This window comes from Heterocephalus glaber, unplaced genomic scaffold (assembly GCF_053883595.1).
Source record: "Heterocephalus glaber isolate CG9 unplaced genomic scaffold, H.glaber_assembly_v1.0 deba00001555, whole genome shotgun sequence".
NCBI lineage: Eukaryota > Metazoa > Chordata > Mammalia > Rodentia > Bathyergidae > Heterocephalus > Heterocephalus glaber.
In genome coordinates, this window is record NW_028258346.1 from 17,652,286 (window position 1) to 17,675,243 (window position 22,958).

The window sequence follows — 22,958 nt, forward strand, 5'->3', positions numbered from 1 at the left end:
GATTTCTCCTCTGATCTTTATAATTTCCTCCCTTGTATGAGCTCTGGGGTTGTCCTGTTCTTCTTTTTCTAGAAGCTTGAGGTGCAGCATCAGGTTGTTTAATTGGGCTCGTTCTGTTCTCCTAATATGCGTATTCACTGCTATGAATTTCCCTCATAAGACTGCTTTCATTGTGTCCCATCGATTCTGATATGTTGTATTGTCATTGTCATTTAATTGATTTCTTCTTTAATTTCCTCTGTGATCCATTCGTTATTCAGAAGTGTGTTGTTCAATTTCCACGTGTTTATGAAATTGTTTGAGTTTCTTTTGCTATGGATCTCCAATTTCATCGCACTATGGTCTGATAATATACAGGGGATAACTTCAATTCCTTTGGACTTACTTAAACATGTTCTATGTGTGAGTATGTGGTCTATTTTTGAGAATGACCCACGTGCAGCTGAGAAGAATGTGTATTCTGATTTTGTGGGGTGGAACACTCTGTAAACATCTGTTAAATTCATTTGTTCAAGAGTTCGATTGAGTTCTAGTATTTTATTACTTATTTTTAGTCTAGTTGATCTATCTATTTGTGACAGTGGGGTGTTGAGGTCCCCCACTACAATTGTATTAGTGCATATATGACTTTTCATGTCCATTAGTATTTGTTTTATATATTTGGGTGCACTAGTGTTTGGTGCATAGATATTTATGATTGTCATCTCTTCCTCTTGGATTCCTCCCTTTACAAGGATGTAGTGTCCTTCTTCGTCTCTCTTAATCAGTGTTGGTTTGAAATCTACTTGATCTGCAAAGAGGATAGCTACTCTTGCTTTTTTTCGGATTCCTGTCACATGGAGTCTTGTTTTCCACCCTTTAACTTTCAGTCTATGAGTTTCCTTTTGAATGAAGTGTGTTTCTTGTATGCAGCATATTGTTGGGTTTTGCTTCTTGACCCATTCTGCCAGTCTATTTCTTTTGATTGGTGAATTGAGACCATTAACATTGATGGTTATAACTGAAACGTATTGACTTGTCATTGCCATGACTTTTTCTTTTTGTTGGGTTCTCCCCCTTTACATTTAATTTCTTGTCATGCCAGATGGGTTCATTCTGCTTTGCTTCCTGGGGTTGTGATCCTCAATATCTGTTCCTAGGATATTGTGTAAAATTGTTTCGAGTGCTGGTTTGGTATTCACGAAGTTCCTCAGGTGCTCTTTGTCATGAAATTATCTTATTTCTCCATCAATTTTGACAGATAGTTTTGCAGGGTACATCAGTCTGGGTTGGAGGCTGTTTTCTTTTAGGGCTTGGAATATGTCACTCCAAGCTCTTCTTGCCTTGATGGTTTGTGTTGAGAAGTCTGCTGTGATTCTGATGGGTTTTCCTTTGTATGTGATTTGTTTCTTTTCTCTAACTGCTTCAAGAACTTTGTTCTTCTGTTGAGTTTCTGGAATCTTAACAATTATATGCCTATGTGTAGATTTTTTTTGATCAAGGCTATTTGGAGTCCTATATGGCTCGCTTATCTGTATGTCAAGCTCTTTTCCCCTGCTTGGGAAGTTTTCTGCCATTATTTCTGTGAAGAGATTTTTTATGTCATCTGCACTCTCTCCTGTTTCTTCATTGAGCCCAATCAGTCTTATGTTATTCTTCTTTGCATCATCTAGCAGCTGCTGGATTGATTTCTCATATTCCCTTATAATTTTGAAGCAATTTTTCTTTTCCTCCTCACTAATTGCAATCTTTTCTTCTATATCTGAAATTCTCTCCTCACATTGGCTCATTCTGCTGTGTAGACTTTCAGTGGAATTTTTCATGTCCTGGGAATCTATTTGCATCTGTTTTATGGATTCCATTTGTTTCCTATGTTGGGATTCCATCATGTTCCTCAGCTCCTCTCTAGATTTATTAATCATGTCTTGCACTAGGGGCACAATTTCTCCTGTTATCTGAGAAATTATTTCTGATTTCATTTTTTCCAGCTCCCCTTTTGTTGCCAGTTCAGTGGGTCCAGGTGGTTGAGTATCAGAATGTTCCATCTCATTTCCCTTTGAGGTTGCTGTAGGTGATCTGGAAGTCTGGTTTTGAGACTTATTTATGTGTTTTCTCATTTCAACTGGGTGAGGGGGAGGCTGTTGGCACCTGCATGGATTACCTCCTCTGAGCTGGGAGAGGTGGGACAGGGGCCAGGAGCAGTGGTGGGGATGGTGGCCCAAAAGCCCTTTCCTGTGGGCTGGGAGCAGCGGGAGGGATGGTGGCCAGGAAGCCCCTTCCTCTGGTCCAGGAGCAGTGGGATGGCGGCTCAGAAGCCCCTACCTCTGGGATGGGAGCGGTGGGAGGGATGGTGGCCTGGAAGCCCCTTCCTCTGGGCCAGGAGCGGTGGGACAGAAGGTGGCCCAAAAGCCCTTTCCTGTGGGCTGGGAGCAGCGGGAGGGATGGTGGCTGGGAAGCCCCTTCCTCTGGACCAGGAGCAGTGGGGAGGTGGCTCAGAAGCCCCTACCTCTGGGCCGGGAGCAGCGGGACTCAGTACCGTGGTCTGGTGGTCTGGTGTCCTCTGCGTCTTTGTCGTGTGGAACCAGGTAGCTGTACGGGGGGGGGGGTGTCCAGTGGATTGTTGCCAGGGTGTGGGCTGATTCAGCGTGTTCCCCGCAACTCGGGACCTCGGTAGGGCTTGCCCATGTGGGGTTTCTTTCCTTGCACATTCAGCAAGGGCTTGGCCAGTGACAGCTGCTGGTCCCCAGACTAGGCTGGATGTTGGGACGTGGACATGTTACCTGAGTCTTTTAGTTCTTAGTTTAAATTTTCTCCCATGAGTATTTAGAACCTATCTAGGCCAGGTGTGGTGGCACATGGCTGTAGTCCCAGCTCTGGGGAAGCAGAGGCAAGAGGACTGCCGAGAGTTTGAGGCCAGCCTGAACCACACAGCGAGACCCTGACTGAAACAAAACAACACAACATAACACATAGAGTTCTTCCCAGTTTGAAAACTGGCAAAACGGTAGTGGTTTCTCCGTTCACTCAAATGCTAGGGTTAGCCACCTTCTGCTTCCGCTTGCCATAGTTGTCCTTGTGATAATTTTCGGCTGTCCCATTAACTGCAGCAGTGTAAACCCTCTGCCCACTCATCACACTGAGAACCGAGGCCAGGGGTCCAGCTATGTGATCACCACTGTGCCCTGGGCTGCAAGAAGGCACGGGAGCAGACCCTGCCCGGACTGCGGAGGGTGGAGGGCGAGAGCCCAGCCACAGCCCTTCACTCCTGCTTGGCGGAACGTGCCTCCTTACTTAGCAGGGCCGCCTTCCGCCACGGGGTACACATTTCATCTTAGCTGACACGGTGTGAATTAGTTTTTACTTTTTATTTTTTCTAGTACAGTGCGTGTTTGTAGACATAATGTCTACACTCCCCATGGGGAGTTGGTGGGAGTGCACGACACGACCTCCTCCACTTTAAATCCCCTCCCTCCCTCCCTCTGTCTCTCGGTCCCCTTGCCATTTGCAAAAGATCTATTTCCCTGTTTCCTAGTATCTGTCTTCTATTTTTTTCTTCACTTTATTTATACTTTGGGTTTCTCAGTAAGAGAGAAACCATGTGATATTTGAGCTTGTGTGTCTGATTTATTTTGCTTAATATGATGGTCTCAAGGTGCATTCATTTATCTACAAGTAACTCAAGTTTATCACTTTTTATGGCACAGTAGTACTCCACTGTGTGTAAGTACCACAATTTCTTTACCCATTTATCTGTGCTTCCAAGGCCTCCTCCAAGACTTAAGTATTATGAATTGTGCTGCTATAAACACAGTTACAGACATATCCCTGTAATATGATGTCTTTAACTCCTTCAGGAAGATTCCTAGAAGGGGAATAGCTGGGCCAAATGGAATCTCTAGGCGGTTTCTTTTTTGGTACCAGGGATTAAACTCGGGACGTTGCACTTGTGAGTCAGGCAGCAGAACCACTGAGCTAAATCCTCAGCCCTGGAATTTCTAGTTTTAGTGTTTTTAGGAATTTCCACACTGAAGTACAAGTGGCCAATGAATATATCTCTGGTCATTAGAGAAATGCAAATCAGCATGTGAATCTGAGTGAGTATTTTCACTGGTCCTTTGAACCTTTATTGATAAAACTGGGGTAGCAGTGTTTCCTTGTAAGGGTTTAGAAGAGCGTTTGAGCTCAAAGTTAGGTGAAATAAGGGTGAAGGGCGATAAATATTTATCAATCACCCCAATACATTCTGCCCACTTTCCTGTTTGAAGTGATAGCTCTCCTTTGCAGAAAGAAATATGATCACTTTTTGTAAAAATAAGGAGACTGCAGCTTCGGAAAAAAATAATCACTTGCTCAAGGTCATGTAGCTGATAAGTGACAAAACCAGGAGCCAAGTGAATGTCCAGGTGCCATACTATGCCAGTGCCTGTGTAGCAGGACCCCCCCCCCCCCCCCCCCCCCCGGCAAGCGAGAGGAAATGCTGTGGGGAAGAGCGGAAAATGAGCGCGGACTTCTCCGCCAACTTTGCTTTTTGACAAAGGAACTTAGATATTGTATAACAAAAGCCTTCTTACTAAAGCACTTCTTCTGAAATCCTGGAACAGTTACGGAGCGTGCCCAAAATATGTCTTGAAGTTTGAATGACTTACACGAGAGGGAAAGAGAGTCACACGTTTCTGTGATGTGCAAAAAAAGATGGAGTATTCTGGGCTGAATCATGACCCATGCGTCACGTGACTGACAGGTGCAAATCAGCTGTCCTTGAAGAGCGGCTCCACGTTTACTAAGCAGTCATCTTTCATCTGTGCCTCGATGCTTTTGTCATCGTCTCCTCAAATGTTTTCTTAGTGTAACAGGGCCTGTAATACTCTGCAAGCACCCTAGCACCACAAACCCTGGATTCCCACAGGGAAAAACCTACAGGCAATGGGTCGGTAGAATCGGTCATAAAAGCTTGCATGTTCCGAGGAGAATAATTCACTCTTGCAACTAACAGAAGCGTTTGACAAGATTGGCTTTGATTGTTAAACGAAGTCAGAGCAGTGCCTCCTAAGACTGTCAGAGGTCAGTGCTATTTGGCAAATGGGAGTTCCTTGGGTGAAAACCAAATGCTTGTACTTTTGTCTTATTTTGCAATCTGATCAACTCAGTGATGGTGTTGTGGAAAGAATGTATTTTGAGGCTGACAAGGTCTTGTGTATTTTAATTATGTCACTTCAACCATTCCGCCAGCAAATGCAGCAGACTATGCACATTTAGAGTGTTTCTCTATCTCCTTTCCAGTGTCTGCTCCCACGAGGCTGAGATACAATGTGCTGTCTGAGGACAGTGTTCAGATCTCCTGGAAAGCTCCCCGGGGGAAGTTCGGTGGATACAAACTTCTGGTGACTCCAGCTTCAGGTAAAAATATCAGCTCTTTTCTGGAACATTAGCAACTTTTCATACACAGGTAATTAAAAACATAGTGCCAAGTACGGCTTTAGGATCATTTGAAAGCTTTTTCTTTTATTTAATCTTTTTGGCTTACCCTCTAATCGAGGGGATAATGTTCCACAACATGTAAAGAGTGACTTGGATTCAATGTAGTTAATTCTCTTCCAGCCAAACTTCCAGACTAGCTAGGTGTGGTAGTGCACACCTGTAATCCCAGCACTCGGGAGGCTGAGGCAGGAGGATTGCTGTGAGTTCCAGTCCAGCCTGGGCTACATAGCAAGGCCTTATTTCAAAAATCCCAATTTCCAAACTATCACAAAGCCTTACTGCCTCTCTTTCAGCATGGAGTAAATACTTTTGGTTTACTGACATGTAAAAAATGTAATACACCTGGCTGTTCAATGGTTGTGACTGACTATATTATAATTAACTAACTTGATAAATATTATTCAGCAATCATACACTAAACTTAGAAGGTTAAGCAGACACTGTGAAAATACGTAATAAATCAAAACAGGAAAATCATAAGTTGAACAGGTTTATATAAAGTAGTTATGTAAAAAAGGTTCTACTGGGTGGGTACAGTGGCCCATGCCTGTAGTCCCAACACTGAAGAGGCTGAGGCAGGAGGGTCACAAGCTTTGTCAGTCTGGGTAACTTAGTGGGAACCTCTCTCAATGTAGAAAGAAAATAAAGTGGAGAGGCCTGGGGGTGCAGGTCAATGGAGAATGCCCCTGGGTTAATCCCCCAAAACACTGTAATTGAATTTTTCTCTTTCGTATTTTTTGTGTCTATTATATTCACATAATAAGCCAAGCGCTGCTGGGGAAGTACATGGCTGTCTGCAGACAAAGACAGGATGAGGAACTAGGTTTCCAGGGCTCAGGCTGCGGCAGGGACACTATTGGGTGCCTGTTAGGAGCGCGGGCTGTCAGGTCTCACCCGGAACCCTGGATCCGGGTCTGTACATTACAAAGACCATTGGGCAGACAAATTCATAGACAGGAAACAGCATAGCGGCTGCCCTAGAGTGGACGCGGGGTGACTCTTACCCAGGATGGTGACAGCTGTTCTCAGGGGTCTCTAATGAACACGTAATAATGGCATTTTCCTGTGAGACATATCCATATAAATAACTTTTTATAATTGTACAATAATGTTTTCTGCTTATTGGTGGTAAATAGAGCTAAGTGAAGCTGGACTTCTGTTGGAAATCTTTCCCTGACTGATTTAACGAGGAAGACGGAAGTGCTGTTGCTCATGAATGTGGACATCTCACTCAGTGTTTGATTTAAATCTCAATGCAAGCAGGTGAAACACCTGACTTCTTCATTGGTCACTAAAAAGGACACATTTTATTTTAACTAATTGATTAGTTAATCAATTAATTCCTTGTTCAGCTTTTTCAGACAGAATGTCACTGTGCAGCCCAGGCTGGCCTTGAACTCCCTGTAATCCTCCTGCCTCAGCCTCCCAAGTGCTGAGATCATAGATGTGCACCACTGCTCCTGGCTAAGGAAACTTCTTTTATTAAGAACTCGTACTTCTAGACTCATTAGAATGACTTCTAACTCGTACTTCTAGACTAGGGCCTGCTCTTCCCCTTTGGCCTGCAGAAGTTTTATTTGTAGAAAGCAACATTTGGTTTTGTTCGGCACCAGGAATCAAACTCAGAACCTTGCTCTTGCCAGGCAGGCACAGTGCCGCTGAGCTAAATCCCCGGCCCCCAACATTTCATTTTCCAGCCTGTGTCAGACTGAATATTGGAGTATGGCCCACCTTTGAATTTCTTTGATTGTTTTTTTTAAAATAAGGCATCATGGAAAATTTAAATTTAAGAGATTTCTAAACATCATTATGATTCTAGAGTTTGAAATACAAGTTACTAATTTGTGGTACCTTTGAGAATTCCCTATATCAAATCTTGAAAGGTCATTTTTTTCTTCTAGGTAGTCAGTACTTTAACGTTTCCTGATTGATTGCTGGTAATACCGAACTTTTAAGGACCCCAAGGAATCACAGAATCTTAGTAGGGGCTTGGGGTTTCTGGACCAGACCTCAACCTGATGCTTCCATCCCCAAAAGCAGATGCCCAATTCCAGTGACAAATAAAAACTGGGGATGGAAGCAAATTATTCCATGGTGGATATTGGGTTTATTTACCCAGTGTCCCTAGTGCATTGACTAAGCCAATCAAGTCTTTCCTTCTGGTATGGACTTGATTACACCTGGTAAACAGAAAGTACAATCACTACTGCTAGCCACAGAGATATTTGTAGATGTTTTAGCACCGTGAGACATGGTCCAAGCATTATTTGTGCCAGTCTTTCTCAAAGAAAGCCCCATGGCCTTTTGCAGAATGTTAATAACTGCTATGCAGCCAGAGGATTTAATAGTCAAATAAATTTGAGAAATGCTGGTTCGGACAGAGTTTAAAGCTTTTCTATTGCAAGATTCTCAAAGGCTTTAATAAAATAAGAACCCTATGGCTCTCAAAGTGAGATTCTGAGGTACAGGGTTTTCTATGGAATTTTAAAAAGTGAACCATGCATTATGAAAGATTTGCTTGTTGCCCTTTAGAGTAGATGAGTTTTAAATGGCGTAAGAAGTTTGTGAAGCCGGATTTAACATATTGGGCACAGATGAATTTAAGGAAATGGCCTCTGGGAAGAGACAGGCTCCATTTTTCCTTTAGTAAAGGCCAACACTGATAATAGCAGCAAAAGCTTCAGACATGAATTTTATTAGAATATGATTGAAGTACAGTCTGTTACATTTGACTAATTCTGCCAGTTTCAGACCCTTTTCTCTGTGCCTATTGGGAGGACAGAAATCTTAAATTAATTTTACTTTCCTCAGATGCAATAATGATTGCAAACAAGATACATGTATAATCAGCAAGCATCTTTGGGGAAGCCTTAGGATCAGTCTGATTTGGTGGAGAGATCATGGGGTTTGACATCTTTTTATGCATCAAGTGAACTCAGAAGTACCCAGGTGCCGAGTGGCTCCTGCAGCACCCTGGACCCGTGGAGGCCAGATGGAAGATAGTTACACAGCTCATGTGTCCGGGGTGCTTTGCACTGCTGTAGAGAGGCCAGGACGGGCTCCATGGCGGATGATTACCCTCAGCCTTGCATGTCTCTCCCTCCTCGTTCAAGTGGAATTCTCTTTCTCAGAGAGTGGATCTGATGCCCTGGGCCAGCTTGAATCTCTATTATCTCATGCTGTGCTTTCTCCTGGCTATAGAAGTAATAGTGTGTTACGATGACAGATTTTTGTGCATGTGCTTTTACCTAATGTACACAATGGCTTAATCTAATGCAAAAGATACACAGCTGAAAACGAGAATGAAAATTATATTCCAATTAAGTGCTATACACACGGACATGTATTTTTAAATATCTTTCCCTTTGCATGTATGCCAAAATATTACATTGTACATCGTCAGCAGTACAATAAAGACAAATTTTAAAAAGGCTTTGCCTTTAAAGTCGATTGCTGGTTAATAACACTTCTCAATGTGTAAACCATATTCCTTAGAACTGATTTCTCTCTGTGTTTTATTACAGGAGGAAAAACCAATCAGCTGAATCTCCAAAACACTGCAACTAAAGCAATTATTCAAGGTCTTATGCCGGAGCAGAACTACACAGTTCAAATTATTGCATACCACAAAGACAAGGAGAGCAAGCCGGTGCAAGGCCAGTTCAGAAGTGAGTGTGGGCAGCTCTTGGAGCGCTGGCCCTGGAGCTGAGTTGTGGTGTTTATTCTCAGGGGCAGAGCCCTAGGTGTTTTTTAGATTTGCGGATTTTCCTTAGCTTATGTTCAAACTTTCATGAGCTCTTATTCTCTCTGCCCTTCCCTTTCCTCATTTCTTGTGTTCCTCTCTATTCTCTAAGTTTTAGTTGTTAAATGCCCCCCACCTGTGTCCCCAGCCTTCCTTAGTTATCTTTCCCTGTGCTTTTTAGTGTCCAGAGCCTCCCCTCAGGTTGGACCCTACCACACTCTGATCTCCGTGTCCCTGACAAGCTTGTGAGGCTTAAATTCTTCCATTCCTCGCTGGGTGACAGCTGTGTGTCACGAGCCCGGAAGATGAATGCCCAGTCGGTATGCAGAACCGGAGGATGGTGCCTCATCTCTTCCATAGAGTCCCAACCAGTGACACAGCCCATCCAGCAGGGATTTCACTTTCTGACACTCAGTCGATTGACACTTGCAGAGCTGCAGATGGAGTCACCAGGGCAGGTGCTAGAGGGAGCCGTCCTGTTTGCCATGGTCGTGACTGGAGAAGGGCGGACGTGGGAAGCTGTGGACTTGAACCGGTTTGCGAATTGTACTCTGTGTGGATGGAAAACGTAGGGTGTGCGGGGGCTTCTCAGAGGGGCAGAAAGCACCAGAATAAATAAATAAATTAACAAAAAAAAAAAAAAAAGAAAGAAAGAAGAAAGAAAGAGAAAGAAAGAAAGAGAGAAGGAAAGGAAGGAAAAAGGATAGGAAATCTTTTAGACTCATGTCTGATGATCTGGAAAAGCTCTTTATGTTATTTTCAGCACAAACCAAGCCTCTCCCCATCCACTGGCACATCATTTTTTTGGTCCCTTGCATCCTTACATAGGTGACAGAAATAATTTTTCTCAAAGTCTATGAGAAACAGTAAAAGAGAGAAGGCAAAATGATCCATTTCACTCAAGCATGAAAATTTTGCAGTTGAATATTTCAAGCACTCTGCCAACTGAACAGCAGAAGAAACACGGCCCAACAGAAGCCCTTTCTCAGTGGTGAATGTTCAAGGCCCTTGGGAAAAATTCATCTGTCCTCAGAGTTCTTGGCTCCATGGAGAACCAGAGGGAAACTGTCTAGTGGGTTAGCGAGATAGGTTACATGTAAGCAGCTCATGTTCCTAAGCTGCGTTGTTTTTATTGGCAGGGTAGAGGCACACGTTCTGCTTAGATAATAATCTCTAAGAATGAAATGAAAAGAACTTTGCCTGCGTGGCTTTCTTTTCTTTTCCATTTGCATTTCAGTTACATTCTTGCTCCTTGCGAGCTGGAGCTAAAACCTGGTCTTGTCTGCCTGGAAACATTTCAGAGTTGGATCCAGGACAGTGAGGATGTAGGGGGACATTGGGGACAAAGCTGTGGATAGAGGTTTGCAATTAGTGCAGGGTTCGGATTCTCTGTAAGTCCAGTATTCAGACACACAGGGAAACAAAAGGTACAATCTTTGGATTTTAAAGACAGAAAGGCAGGTGTTTTAGTTACTTTTCTCATTGCCAAGACCCCGTGCCTGACACCCACAAACTAAAGGAGGAGTTTATTTCAGCTCATAGTTTGTAGAGGTTTCAGTCCATAGTCAGCTTCAAAAACAGGGTGTCATGGCAGAGGAGAAACAGTCCATGGCAGGGTAGGCAGGAAGCAGCGAGTCATCAAGGGAGTAGAAAGGATATGTATCTATATATTCTCCTTCCAGGCCAGGCCCAACATCACACTCAGCTCTTACCCTCATCTGTGGACTAATCAAGTATCACACTCTGGGGATCCAGTCACTCCCAAAAGCCCCTCCTGTGAGCTCCAGGCTTTGGGGGACATCTAGATACAAGCCGTAGCAGCAGGTTTGATCTGTGGATATTATGAGTCAACATCCACCACAGCAATGCAACCCTTTCCAGCCTTGGTTTCCCCATTTGCAGATGAGGGTGATGGCATGTGGCAAGAATAGTGTAGACTGATGTCACCAGCATACAGGAAGGCACAGTCAGCACTACTGTGACCAAGGCCACTTTGTCTGTGACTGTCTGTTGCTTATTTTGCCCCTCATGAAGGGGATAAGAGCTTTGTGTAACACATCTGTTACACTTCCTATGTGACCTACTGCCCCAGCTTCTGAAGTGACTGATTTTTCTCCTTATTCATCTATATATTGCTGTTATGGTTTATTCCAGCAAATGTTCATTTCAGGTGCCCATTTTTCCTTTTGGCAGCGATGTTTTGCTGACCCCTGCCTGGAAAATTCACCCAAATCTCCAGTCTGCCGTCCACATCACCTTCCCAGTGACGTTTCTCCAAAGCCTCACCTCCTAAGTTGTTATTCCCCTCTAAATCCTTTCCTACTGGGAACCTTGCTCAGCACAATTTTTCTCATATTAAAATTGCAGACTTGTTTTTTCTTAGAAAATGTAAGCAAACTGGGACCCCAGCCCATGTCTGTGTGCCCAGGGTTGAAGACGAAAGCTGTGGAAATTCTCCATCGAGGGCAAGAAAGTAAAGTGCGAGGTGATGACATTGCAGGCGGGGTGTGTGGAGATGTTAAGACAATTTTAGCATATGGTCATGTTTCAGGAATGGAAGTAGAAAAGGGATCCAAAGAATGAGAATATAAAGGAGGGTTTGAGGGATAGGAGGGAACCGGGGTGATGTCGTTATGAAAACTGAGAAAAAATATTTTTTAAAAAAGAGTTATCCAAAGTGCCAATGCTATAGCAAAGCTGAAGAATGCAATTTTAAAAACTAGACGTAACAAATTAGGTCAGTTGGCCTAGAAGTATCTTGCTGTTGTTGCTATTAGAGCTTGGAATTTAATCTCTGGGTACCAGAAAGGCAAGGAAGATTGTTAGGGATGGGAATAGTAGAATTAGGATGCTTTGTCCCTGGCAAGCTTTGAATATTAACCCCCTCAGCAAAGAGATGGAGGCAGGAGAGAGAGAGGAATGGATCCGTATCCTGCAGCAGACAGCAAGGGAATCAGAGCTTCCCCTGCAATGGACGTGCAATCCCCATGCAATGAATGTAACAAGTAGATGAAATATCTCGCCATGGCTGCTTCTGTGTTCTCACAGGACATCTCTGTGCAGAAACTTGACAGTTGGCAATCGTCTCGAAGGCCTCAAGGCTTAAGCTGCCAAGCAATGCTGAGAAGCTGCCGTGGGGTTTGGAGCAGAGAAGGCGTGCAGAGTTGACAAACGGTGCAGGCTGGGCTGCGTTGTGAAACAGCCAGCAGTCTTCTTGGTCTCCGAATATTTCCTTATTTAAGTGAGAACGATCCTCGCTTATTAGCAGAAACATGGTTTTTAAGCTTGAAAGGAAATTTATGGGGTTCTTCACTGCTGTTACAGATAAAGCAGCTCCAAATGAGAGTATTTGTGGCTAAGATCTTTCTAGAATGGGGCCTCAGCTCATAGGCGAGGTCTGGAGACCTGCAGATGTGGCTTGACTCCTAGGCCAACACTCACTGGCTCTGTGAGACGTTTAAGCCTCCTGGTTTTTCATTCCCTTGTGTGGGATGGGGATGACCAGGCCCATTTTACAGCCATTCTGAAGGGTTAAGTTTATTTGATACATCTGCCCAGAGCAAATACACAACCAAAGTCGTTATGAAGAGTCTTTCGCATCTTACAACCTTGCTGAAGAAAAAAAAAATCCAGCAGTTTAAAGAAATCAAGGGATGGGGGAGGAGGGGAGGGAAGGGGGTGGAAAAGGGATGAGGATGTGTTGTGTACGGCACCAGGTGCCCATGAGGAGTGTGATCGTGAACTACACATGCGGAATGATGAACTGGGAGTAACAGCAGTTCAGATATTTGGGGATGAGTTCTTGTCTCGGAGCTAATTTCTGCTAATGCTTTTAGAGCTTGCAAAGGTTTTAGTAAAATTCATTGAATGTTTTCCTTTAGATCCGAATGTAACATGCTGCTGTATTTCTATTCTTTTTTTCAGTTAAAGATTTAGAAAAAAAGAAGGATCCGACAAAGCCCAGAGGCAAGGCCGTGGACAAAGCAAATGGGACGAGCCAGGCTTTGCCAGAAGGTCAGATGGTTTTGATGAGCTCATTCTGGGAGTGTCTGCTGTGGGCCGTGGGTCCCGTCAGAAGAGTAATGTAATCTACTCTGAAAATCGCCTCTGGCTCCTCTCCACTCCTTCTTCCTCCGCACAGAACGCCTGTCAACACTTGAGCGTGTGACCTTGAAGTCACTTATGTATGCACAACCAGACCTACAGGTTGTGCCCCTTGTTCTGGGCGTGGCCTTCACTGAGGACCCTCAGCACCATGCACAGAAGGCAGAGCCACCAGCGGTAACCGGCATGGGTTGCCCATGTGCCTGCCCGAATCCAGCTGCAGATGATGTCATCTGCAAATAACAATACATTGACTTCATCCTTTCCTATTGTATCTCTTTATTTCTTTCTCTTGCCTGACTGCTCGGGCTATGTTTTGAGGACTGTGTTGAACAGGAGTGGACATAATAGACATCCTTGTCTTGTTCCTGATTTTACAGAAAAAGCTTTCAGTTTCTCCCCATTTGACATGATGTTGGAAGTAGGTTTGTAGTAAATGGCTTTATCAGATTGAGATAAGGTCCTTCTATACCTTTTTTCTTCAGGGTTTTTATCATAAATGGAGTTTGGATTTTGTAAAAGGCTTTTTCTATTTATTGAGAGGATCCTGTGATTTTTGTCCTTGCTTCTGTTCATGTGATGGACTATATGTATTGATTTGGGTGTGTTGAGTCCCATGGCCTGCTCAGTCATGGTGTAAGTTTCTTTGATGATTTGTAACATTGTTTGCCAATATCTTTTTGAATATTTTTCATCTATGTTCATTAGAGAGCTTGGCCTGTAGTTCTGTTTTTTTGGGTGGATCTTTGTCTAGTTTTGGGATCGGAGTAATGCTAGCTTTCAAGAATGATTTTGGGAGTAGACTTTCCCTCTTGATTTCATCAAAGCATTTGCGGAGTATTGGTGTTAGATCTTCCCTGAAATTCTTATAGAATTTGGCAGTGAGTCCATCAAATCCTGGGCTTTTCTTGATTGGTAGGTTTTTAATTACTGCTTCAATTTTATTGCCTGTTATTGGATTATTCAAGATTTTAAAGTCTTTGTGCTTCAGTTTTGGTAATTCCTATCTATCTAGGAATCTCTCTATTTCTTCTGAGTTCTCCAATTTTTTGGCATATAGGTTGTGAAGTAGTTGCTAGTAATTTTCTGGATTTTGGAAGTCTCCACTGTGATGAAAGGTGAAAACCCTTCTCATTTCTAATTGCATTGACTTGTATCTTTTCTTTCCTCTTTATTTGGCTAAGGATTTGTTCATTTTGTTTATTCTTTCAAAGAACTAACTCTTCAATTCATTGATTCTTTGTATTGTTTTTTAATCTCCATTTCATTGATATCTTCACTGATCTTTATAACTTCCTTTCTTGTACAAGCTCTGGATTTGAGTTGATCTCACTTTTCTAGGACTTTAAGATGTCCTAGAAAAGGTTATTAGGTTATTTATTTGGGCTCATTCTGTTTTTTTTGATGTAAGCATTCTCAGCTATAAATGGCCCCTATAGGTCTGCTTTCATTGTGTCCTATAAACTCTAGTATGTTCTATTGGCATTATCATTTAATTCTAGGAACAGTCTTATTTCTTCATTTCTTCCTTTGTTTCCATTGATTATGCAAGAGTATGTTGTTTAATTTCCATGACTTCTGTGGTTTCTTTTGCTATTGATTTCTAGTTTCATTGCATTTGATTTTATAACATGCATGGACTAATTTTGATTCTTTTGCATCTACTTAAGCATGTTTTATTAGCTCATATGTGGTCTATTCTGGAGACAGTACCATGTGCTGTGGAAAAGAATGTGTATTCTGTTGTTCTTGGGCAGAGCACTATAGATATCTATTAAGCCCATTTGTTCAAAGGTTTAGTTCAACTCTGGCATTTCTTTGTTGATTTTTTTGTTTAGTTGATTGATTTGTGATAGTAGGGTATTGAGGTCCCCCTCCATGTAATTGTACTGAGGTTTGTACGATCTTTCATGTCCACAGTGTTTGTTTTATAAAGTTGGGTGCACCATAGTTTGGTGCATATATGTTTATAATTGTTATCTCTTCCTGTTGGATAGTTTTGTTAACCAATATGTAATGTCTTTCTTTGCCTCTTTTTTTTTTTGGCACGGGGGATCGAACTCAGGACCTTGTGCTTGCAGGGCAGGTGCCGGAACCACTGAACTAAATCCCCGGCCCTTCTTTGCCTCTTTTGATCAGCTTTGGATTAAATTCCACTTCGTCTGAAAATAGGATTGCTACACCTGCTTGTTTTCAGGTTTTCACTGTAGGGAATACTGTTTTCTAGCCTTTGATTTTTAGTCTATGAATTTCTTTTTGTGTTAAATATATTTCTTTTATGCAACATACCATTGGATTTGTTTCTTGATCCATTCTGCTAATCTGTATCTTTGGCCAAGTGAGTCCATTCACATTAATAGTTATAATTGGTAGGTATTGACATATTCCTTTCATTGTATTATTTTCTTATTGCTATTTTGTTTTCCTCCCCTTCAACTTAATTGCTAGCCCTATGTGATGCATTCATTCTACTGGGCCTTTTGTCATTGTTAACTTCACTGTCTCTTTCTAGGTTGTCCTTTAGAATTTGTGGGAGTGTTGATTTGGTGGTCATGAATTTCTTTAGGTGCTCTTTATCATGAAAATATCTTATTTCTCTATCAATTTTGAAAGCTAATTTTCCAGGACATATCAGTCTTGAGTTGGCAGCTGTTTTCTTTTAGGGCTTGAGATACTTCATTTTAAGATCTCCTTTTCTTTAAGATTTGCATTGAGAAGTCTGTTGTAATTCTGGTGAGTTTTCCTTTATAGGTGATTTGTTGCTTTTCTCTAATAGGTTATAACACAATCATGACGGGGCTGTAATTCATATGGCTCTCTGCTGGGCAGCTCTGCTTTGAATTAGATTGTCCCGCTGGCTTGTACCACTGTGGTACATGCGTGACTGTCCCCTTGGATGGCTTGAACCATAGGGAACATAAAACCTGATCTTGTCTTTGAATACAATAATGCAAATAAAAGAATTGATTTAGAAGATCAAGTGTCATCACATTGCAATTCCTCAAGGAAAACCTTAAAATGGTATAAAAGTGTTGATATAGCTAATTTGTGGTACAATGCTTGTAAATGCATATTATATACACCATATTTATATTTGGGCAATAATTTTTCAAATTCAAGCAACTAACTAGATTCAGTCCATTTAAAGACTTTTTATTAATTTTGTCTGTAAAAATGCTAATAAAAGTGATTAGATCCATTTGTACCAACAGTAGTACAAGCTGCCTGATGGCACAGTCACATGTGTAGCACTGGTGGTTCACGTCACTCCTTGGCGCAGTCATTGGTCAGTGACAGAGTCATGGCCTGCATTGGTGGTGTAAGCCAGTGAGAACATGAGATTGTGTTCTTGTGTTGGATTTCTGGTATGATTATTGTGTAGCATGGAGTAGTTTTTTTCTGATCATAGCTATTTGGGGTTCTGTGTGCCATAGTTCTCTCTATGTTAAATTCTTTTTCCATGTCTGGAAAGTCTTCTGCTATTACTTCTGTAAAAAGTTTATTTATGCCCTTTGTGCTGTCTTCTGATTTTTCATTAATTCCTATTAGTCTTCTTTGAGTCACGAGCAGCAGTTGGGCTTGGTTTTCACATTTCCTTGTCTTTCGGCATTTCTCGGAATTGATCATTGATCTGATACTCTGCCCTCACATCGGTCTCTTCCGCTGCCCCTACTTTCAGTCCTGTGTTTAATCCCCTGGATTTGTCTGGAAGGTCTTTATGGACTCTATTTCTTTTCTATGCTAGGCATTTGTCTTTTGCATCACTTTTTTTCTTCCTTTTTTTTTTTTTGGTACAGGGATCAAACTCGGGACCTTGCATTTGCAAGGCAAGCAGTGGAACCACTGAGCTAAATCCCTGGCCCTTGCTTTGCATCACTTTCTTTAGCTCCACTAGATTTATTATTGTCTTCTCTGACTTGCCGATCATTTGTTTCTTTAGGGTCATGCTCTATTTGGTTATATCTTCTTTGAATTTTCCAGGCACAGTTTTGAGCTGTTTTATCTCCATTGATACCATTTCAGACTTTTCTCCTGTGTGGGCTACGACTTCCTTCCTGCTGATCCCCTGGATTGCCTTTGACAGAGTTGGGAGCTTTTGGATGGATTTTGTTGTCTTTTCTTCTCAGGTTTCTATTTTCGGTTTGTTTGTGTTTTGTGCTGGGGTTTGTAGCTTCTTTGGCCCAGTGCCTGGTTCTTTAGAAATGAGCACCATGCAAGCCGGATATTGGCATACAGAGGAAACCAATCGACAAGCAACAATTGTGTTGCCTTGGACATAGCAGTAAAGTCCGCAATTGACAACAATGGTGTCAAATACAAACTGGAGACCCACTGACCCTATGAACCACTCTCCAGTCACCCTTAACCAGAGCAACGCCTTGTCTAATTTTAGTGCAGACACTTGGGCTGCCCTGGTAGTGACCTGTGGTAAACAGACCACTGGGTTCTGCTGGAGGCAGGCAGAGGTGTGAGAGTTCATTAGACGAGTGGACTAAACGCCTGCTCCTTCAGATTCACCCCTCAGAGGGCCGCGGCCTCCACTCCTGGCCCCACCACAGAATCCTGGCCTCAGGGTCTTCCTGGGGAGGAGGCAGGAGCTCCTCAGGATCTCGGGAGACCCCTGTGCCTCTCCCCCCCTTCACACCTGTTTCCCAAGGCCTCCCTCTTGGTGTCTGAGTAACGCTTCAGTGCTGAGAAAGAGTCTCCTCCTGGGTGTTGGCTTCCTCCTCAGTGGGGTTGGTTCTTCGGTTGTCAACTCTGCCACCCTGTGCTGAGGAGAACCAGGAGCAGAGCCAGCAGGGATGTGGTAGTCGAGCTGCTCCCTCCCTCCTGCAGGAGGCTCTCAGGTGGTGGGGGCATTAACTCCAGTTCAGGAGGGTGAGAAATACAGTTCCCAAAGCTCTAAATGCATCCACTTATATGTGCAATCGTAGGTATAGTTTTAGAACTGTCAGTTTATACACAGTGCAAAACAAACACCCAAATCTAATAACTGGAATTCAACATTTGCTTTCAGTTTGGGGTAAGTAAATGTCAAAAAGATCTTGGATTAGTTCTTTTCTTTCTTCTTCACTAAGTTTTTGGTATCCACTTTCAACACAGTCATTTTAATTTGTTAGTATGTAAAACATTGGCAGGGTCCCAAAAATAAAATGAGTAATGAAGGGTAAGAAAAGAAGTATTTCTTTCCCTCTTCCTTCCTCCCTGGCTTACCAACCTTGCCCGAGTACATTAGTTCTCCTCTCCCCTTTCTCTTTCTTCTTGAATTGAACCCAGGCCCTTGATGAGTCCCTAAACTCATTAAGTTCTGACTTTTCTGTGTTTCTTTTTGCAAGAAAAGATTTGTTAATATCTTATGTGGACTGTATAAGTAAATTCTCAGCTGACATTTGATTAGCACTTTTTGATACTTAATGCTTAGAGAATATTAAGAATGAAATCTGTGTATGAGTTTGAGTTTGGATCTGGAATTTATTAGCTCTCACTATATATTCCTAAACTGTCCCAGGTTGTCTGTCCATTTACCTAATCCCCTTCCCCTCCTTGACTTAGGAGTGAGTGACATGAATTAAAAACAGGAAGTGGGCGATGGAGCAGGTGGGCTCTGGGCCCCATCCTAATCGCTACAGTAAGCATCTGGAGAGGGGGCACATGTCCGAGTCTCGAACCTCCCTGCACACAGGTCCTATCTAAAGGTGTCCATTGTGGTGGTGAGGACCTGGTGTGGGCACAGATTTAGAGATTTGTGGATTTGTTTTGCAGCTGAGGTGTGTGTAAGGTCAGTGAGGATTGAGGTGTGCCTTGGCTGTAGGAGAGAGCTGTCTTCAGAAATAAATTATAAACCGCAGTGAACGTCCGGGCCAGTGTCAGGGCCCCTCAGAGCTGGAGAGAGGTGCTGCTGGGGCCCCAGGAGACCGAGGACCCCTCCCCCAGTCCTCACCGCAGGCTCAGCACAAGGCCTCTCCTCTCTGGGGTGTGCTCGTTGCAGGATCCAGGCCGAGCTACGCTGCTCTGTTTCCTGTGGGATCCACGACTCCCCAGGACAGAGCAGCACTGATAGTGACACAGATATAACCAGCCATATTTTCCTTCTTTTAGAATTTTAATTTTCACCCTGAGAGCTGAGATATGCAGCAGAAGTTGTTGTGTAGCTTGTTTTTAATCAACTGTGTGTGTTTCTTCAGTAATCTCACATGCTTTGCCACAGGCAGAAGTGGTATTTGCCTCTGGTGCATTTGCACGAATGGATATTTTCCCTGTTGTCCAAACAGCTTTCTCTAGTTATTTTTGGAGTTTTGCATAAGAATGCAGAACTTGATTGAAAACGATTATGCAGCAGATAGGAAAAGTGGAGGGAGTATTTTTCTCTCTTAATAATTTTTTGAATTAAGACCATAGCCTTTTTTTCCCTCAGAATTTTTCTACAGTGAGGAGAGAAGGGCTGCTGAGGGGAAACGGCCAAGCTTGCTAGTCTCGCTGAGGTCTGCACACTCTGGCCCGCAGGCCAGGTCGGCCAGGCCGGCCAGGCCCTCTCATCTGGTTTGCAGGTCAGGGCAGCCTCTGCAGCTGCTCCCCACTGTGCCGGCTCCAGCAGAGCATGCAACCCGCAGAGACCGAAAGACTTCTCTCTTGCCCTCTTCAGAAAAAGCTTGTGGAGTCTTGCGTGAGAATATTTCCAACTTTGGTCTGTGCCAAGACAGAATCCCCCAGTGAACTGAGGAATTAGTTGCTCTCGCGAGGACTGTCGGTCGGTTTTGCTACTCCGGCATTCATGTATCCTCCAAGGACTCCCCTTGTTATACTCCCAGGTTTGATTTCTTTGACCCCAAAGCTTACTTGTGAGGGTTGCATGATAAATGCAAGCTAAGTGCCCGGACACTCAGGTGCAGAGGTGAGCCCGCTGCGACACCGCGATGCATCTTCTGTGTGAGCTCACAGTGTCGAGGCCAGGAGTGCGACAGTTCTCGAGGTGTCTTCACATCCTGGACCACTTCCTCCACGACGCTTTAGGACTCTTGACTCATAGCCAAGAGACTGGTTTGAGCTTTCCTCGTCTCTCCCAGAGCGACTCTGGGCCTTTGGTCTGCGGAACAGGACTGGAGTCCAGTGTGCAAGAGTGAGACTCGGGAATTTAAGCTCAGTGGGGTCGGGGTCAGCGAGGTGCAGGTATGGATGGGTTTCTAACACTGGCAGATCCGGACCCCACTCCCGGAGCGGGAGGGGACGCGTGGGTGTGGGCATACGTGGGAGACTGGAGCACTGAAGGGTTCAGGAGGGGCCTGGGCCTACAGTGTGCTCGGCGTGGCTTCTTGGTCCCTCCACTCTTGCTGCTCGTCTTCTTCCTCCTCCTTTTCTCTTTCTTGTCCTTCCTCTCCTCCCCCTCTTTATCATTGTTCTTCCTTTGCTTCCTCCTCCTCCGCCTTATTGTTACGATAATTATTATTAGCCAGACAGCCCACACAGTATTCCAGATTCTCGAAGAACGTTCTTCTTAGGGAAATGATCTCCACCCTTTTCCCTCTCTCCCTTGTTTGTGTTTCTTCCTGTCTGAAAGGAAACAGTCATTCCTCAGGTACCACGGGGAATCGCTCCCCAAACCCTGGAAGCAGCAGAATCTAAGGATGCTCCAGTCTTAGTGTCACACACCATGCACTCCTCCAGTGTGCGGTAACCGGGTAAGGAAGTGTGAGCGCCGAGGGGAATGACAGGAAAGTGCCCCCATTCAGAGCAGACAGGTCACTCTTCTGAACATTTGCACCCACGGCTGCTTGGTGTGTGGGTGAGCAACCTGCGGTGGCAGAAGGCTGATGGTGTTGCACGCTGACTATGTGAGTGTCTCGCACAGTACACCCTCAGTGGCCCGGTGTGGATTGTTAGGACTTGGAGAGAAGATCTAAATCCCTGCGGGAGATTAAGAGGGTGACCTTCATGAAAAGATGTTTCAGTAAGGCGGGAAGAAGCATTTCTATCCCTCCCCCTTGCTGCTGAGCACTATAGTTTATGCATTCAGGGCTTTAAAAATGAGACAGGCTCAGTGATTCGGAAAATACCACACACCTGCTGAGGACACGGAGCTGCTCTCAGGAGGCCTCACCTGTGTGCCCCAGGGTAGGGGGTGGAGTCTGCACCTCAGGGACTCTTCTCCTGGGGCTTCCCTCGCTCTCTGGCTGAGAAAACTTCCAAGAATTCTGACGTCTCCCCCCCCCCCCCCCCCCCCCCCCGGCCTCCAACAAGGTTCATCCTTCTCAACCTGCAGATTCCCTGGCGATAAGAACTCAGAGCTGTGCCTGAGGTGCACATTCAGAGGGCTTCATTTTTTAGAGAACTTGTGTCACCATGTTTAGGAAGTTGTCGCTTTCTGCCCAGGAGCAGAGGGTGAGGGCTCTTCCACTGGCACCTGCCTTCCTTCCTGTCTGAGGCACCTCTGCTGAACATCATCTCTCTACCTGCAGGGCAGATGGTGAGCAGCAGGTGGGCAGGTGTTTTGGCCTGAGAAACTGCACAATGCCAGGATCTGTTTGTTATTAATCAGTTTGAGTAAGGGGATAACTGAGTTGGTGCATTTTGCAAAAAAACATGATGATCCTCCTGCCTCAGCCTCCTGAGAGCTGGGATTAGAGGCCTATGCCACCACATCTAGCTGGAAAATCACTTCAAACAACAAACGCAAACGTATAGTCTAATCAATGTAGCCCTATACTCAGAGCTGAAAATAAATGGGACAACCACATCCTGGCTTCAGAAGCTAAGCGAATTTCATTTTAAAATAGAGAGGGGCAGACAAGCTAGCCTCCTTGGAGCCAGCATTCGCTTAAGAAAATCGGGAAACAACTAGGAAATGCACAAACAGTTCTAAGGCAGACTTGATGCAAATGCACTTAAGGACAGGGCAGCTCCAGGCAGAGCGCTGCCCCAGGGCCCGGGAGGCCCTCAGTCCCGCAGGGGCTAAGGAGAGGACTGGGCGGCCGTGGAGCTCCGAGTCTGGGCTCAGTGAGGCCCGGCAGGGAGAGGCCTCCCCTCCGAGCAGCTATGCGGGAGCCACCGCCCGGGGGAGGGAATCCTTGGTCTCCGGTCTCCACCCGCAGCGGCCAAGAGGAGTCCCCGCGGGAGGGGTGTGGCGTGCGTGGGACGTCTCGGCCAGCCTGCGAGGGCCAAGCCTGAGGGGCAGCTGGCAGCGGCTCTCATCCCAGGTCACCTGGAGGACAGATGGCTGCACCTGAGTCCTGAGTGACCCCTCTCCACCCCTCCCTCCTCTGAGATAGGGCTCGCGGTGTACTCCAGACTGGCCATGAAGTCCCTGCAGGGCTGAGGCTGGACTCCTAGCTTCTGGCGACCCTTCCGCCTCAGCCCCCTGAGTGCTGGGATGACTGGCGTCCAGCTCTTTCGGATCTTTCGTGATAGGACTGAGGGACGCAGAGGTCATTCAGTCCAAGCTTTGCAGTCACCCTCAGGTTTGAGCTTCTCCACCTGTGCCCTTTTCTTTATTCCCCTCCTGGCTGCTGAGCCTGTGCCCCTCCTCTGGGAGACCACACGGGAGGCGGGCTCGCAGGCTCGCTGCTGGAGGGAGTGGAAAAGACGCGCGTGGAGGGATTTAGGGTGAAGAACCGCACCGCCATGTGCAGGCTGAGAAGGTCCCGTGCCAGGGACCAGGAGA

At 44.7% G+C, this 22,958-nt stretch overlaps 1 protein-coding gene across 3 annotated transcripts in view; it reads left to right on the forward strand.

Annotated features, from left to right (window-relative positions):
* Positions 1-22,958, forward strand: part of Col14a1 (collagen type XIV alpha 1 chain) — a 191,035-nt gene that overhangs the window by 29,188 nt on the left and 138,889 nt on the right. For all 3 annotated transcript variants that reach the window (XM_013074157.3, XM_004850222.3, XM_087190733.1), the window contains exons 3-5: positions 5,260-5,376; positions 8,982-9,125; positions 13,124-13,213. In XM_013074157.3, the coding sequence (XP_012929611.2) occupies positions 5,260-5,376; positions 8,982-9,125; positions 13,124-13,213 (351 nt within the window). The remainder of the gene's footprint in view (positions 1-5,259; positions 5,377-8,981; positions 9,126-13,123; positions 13,214-22,958) is intronic.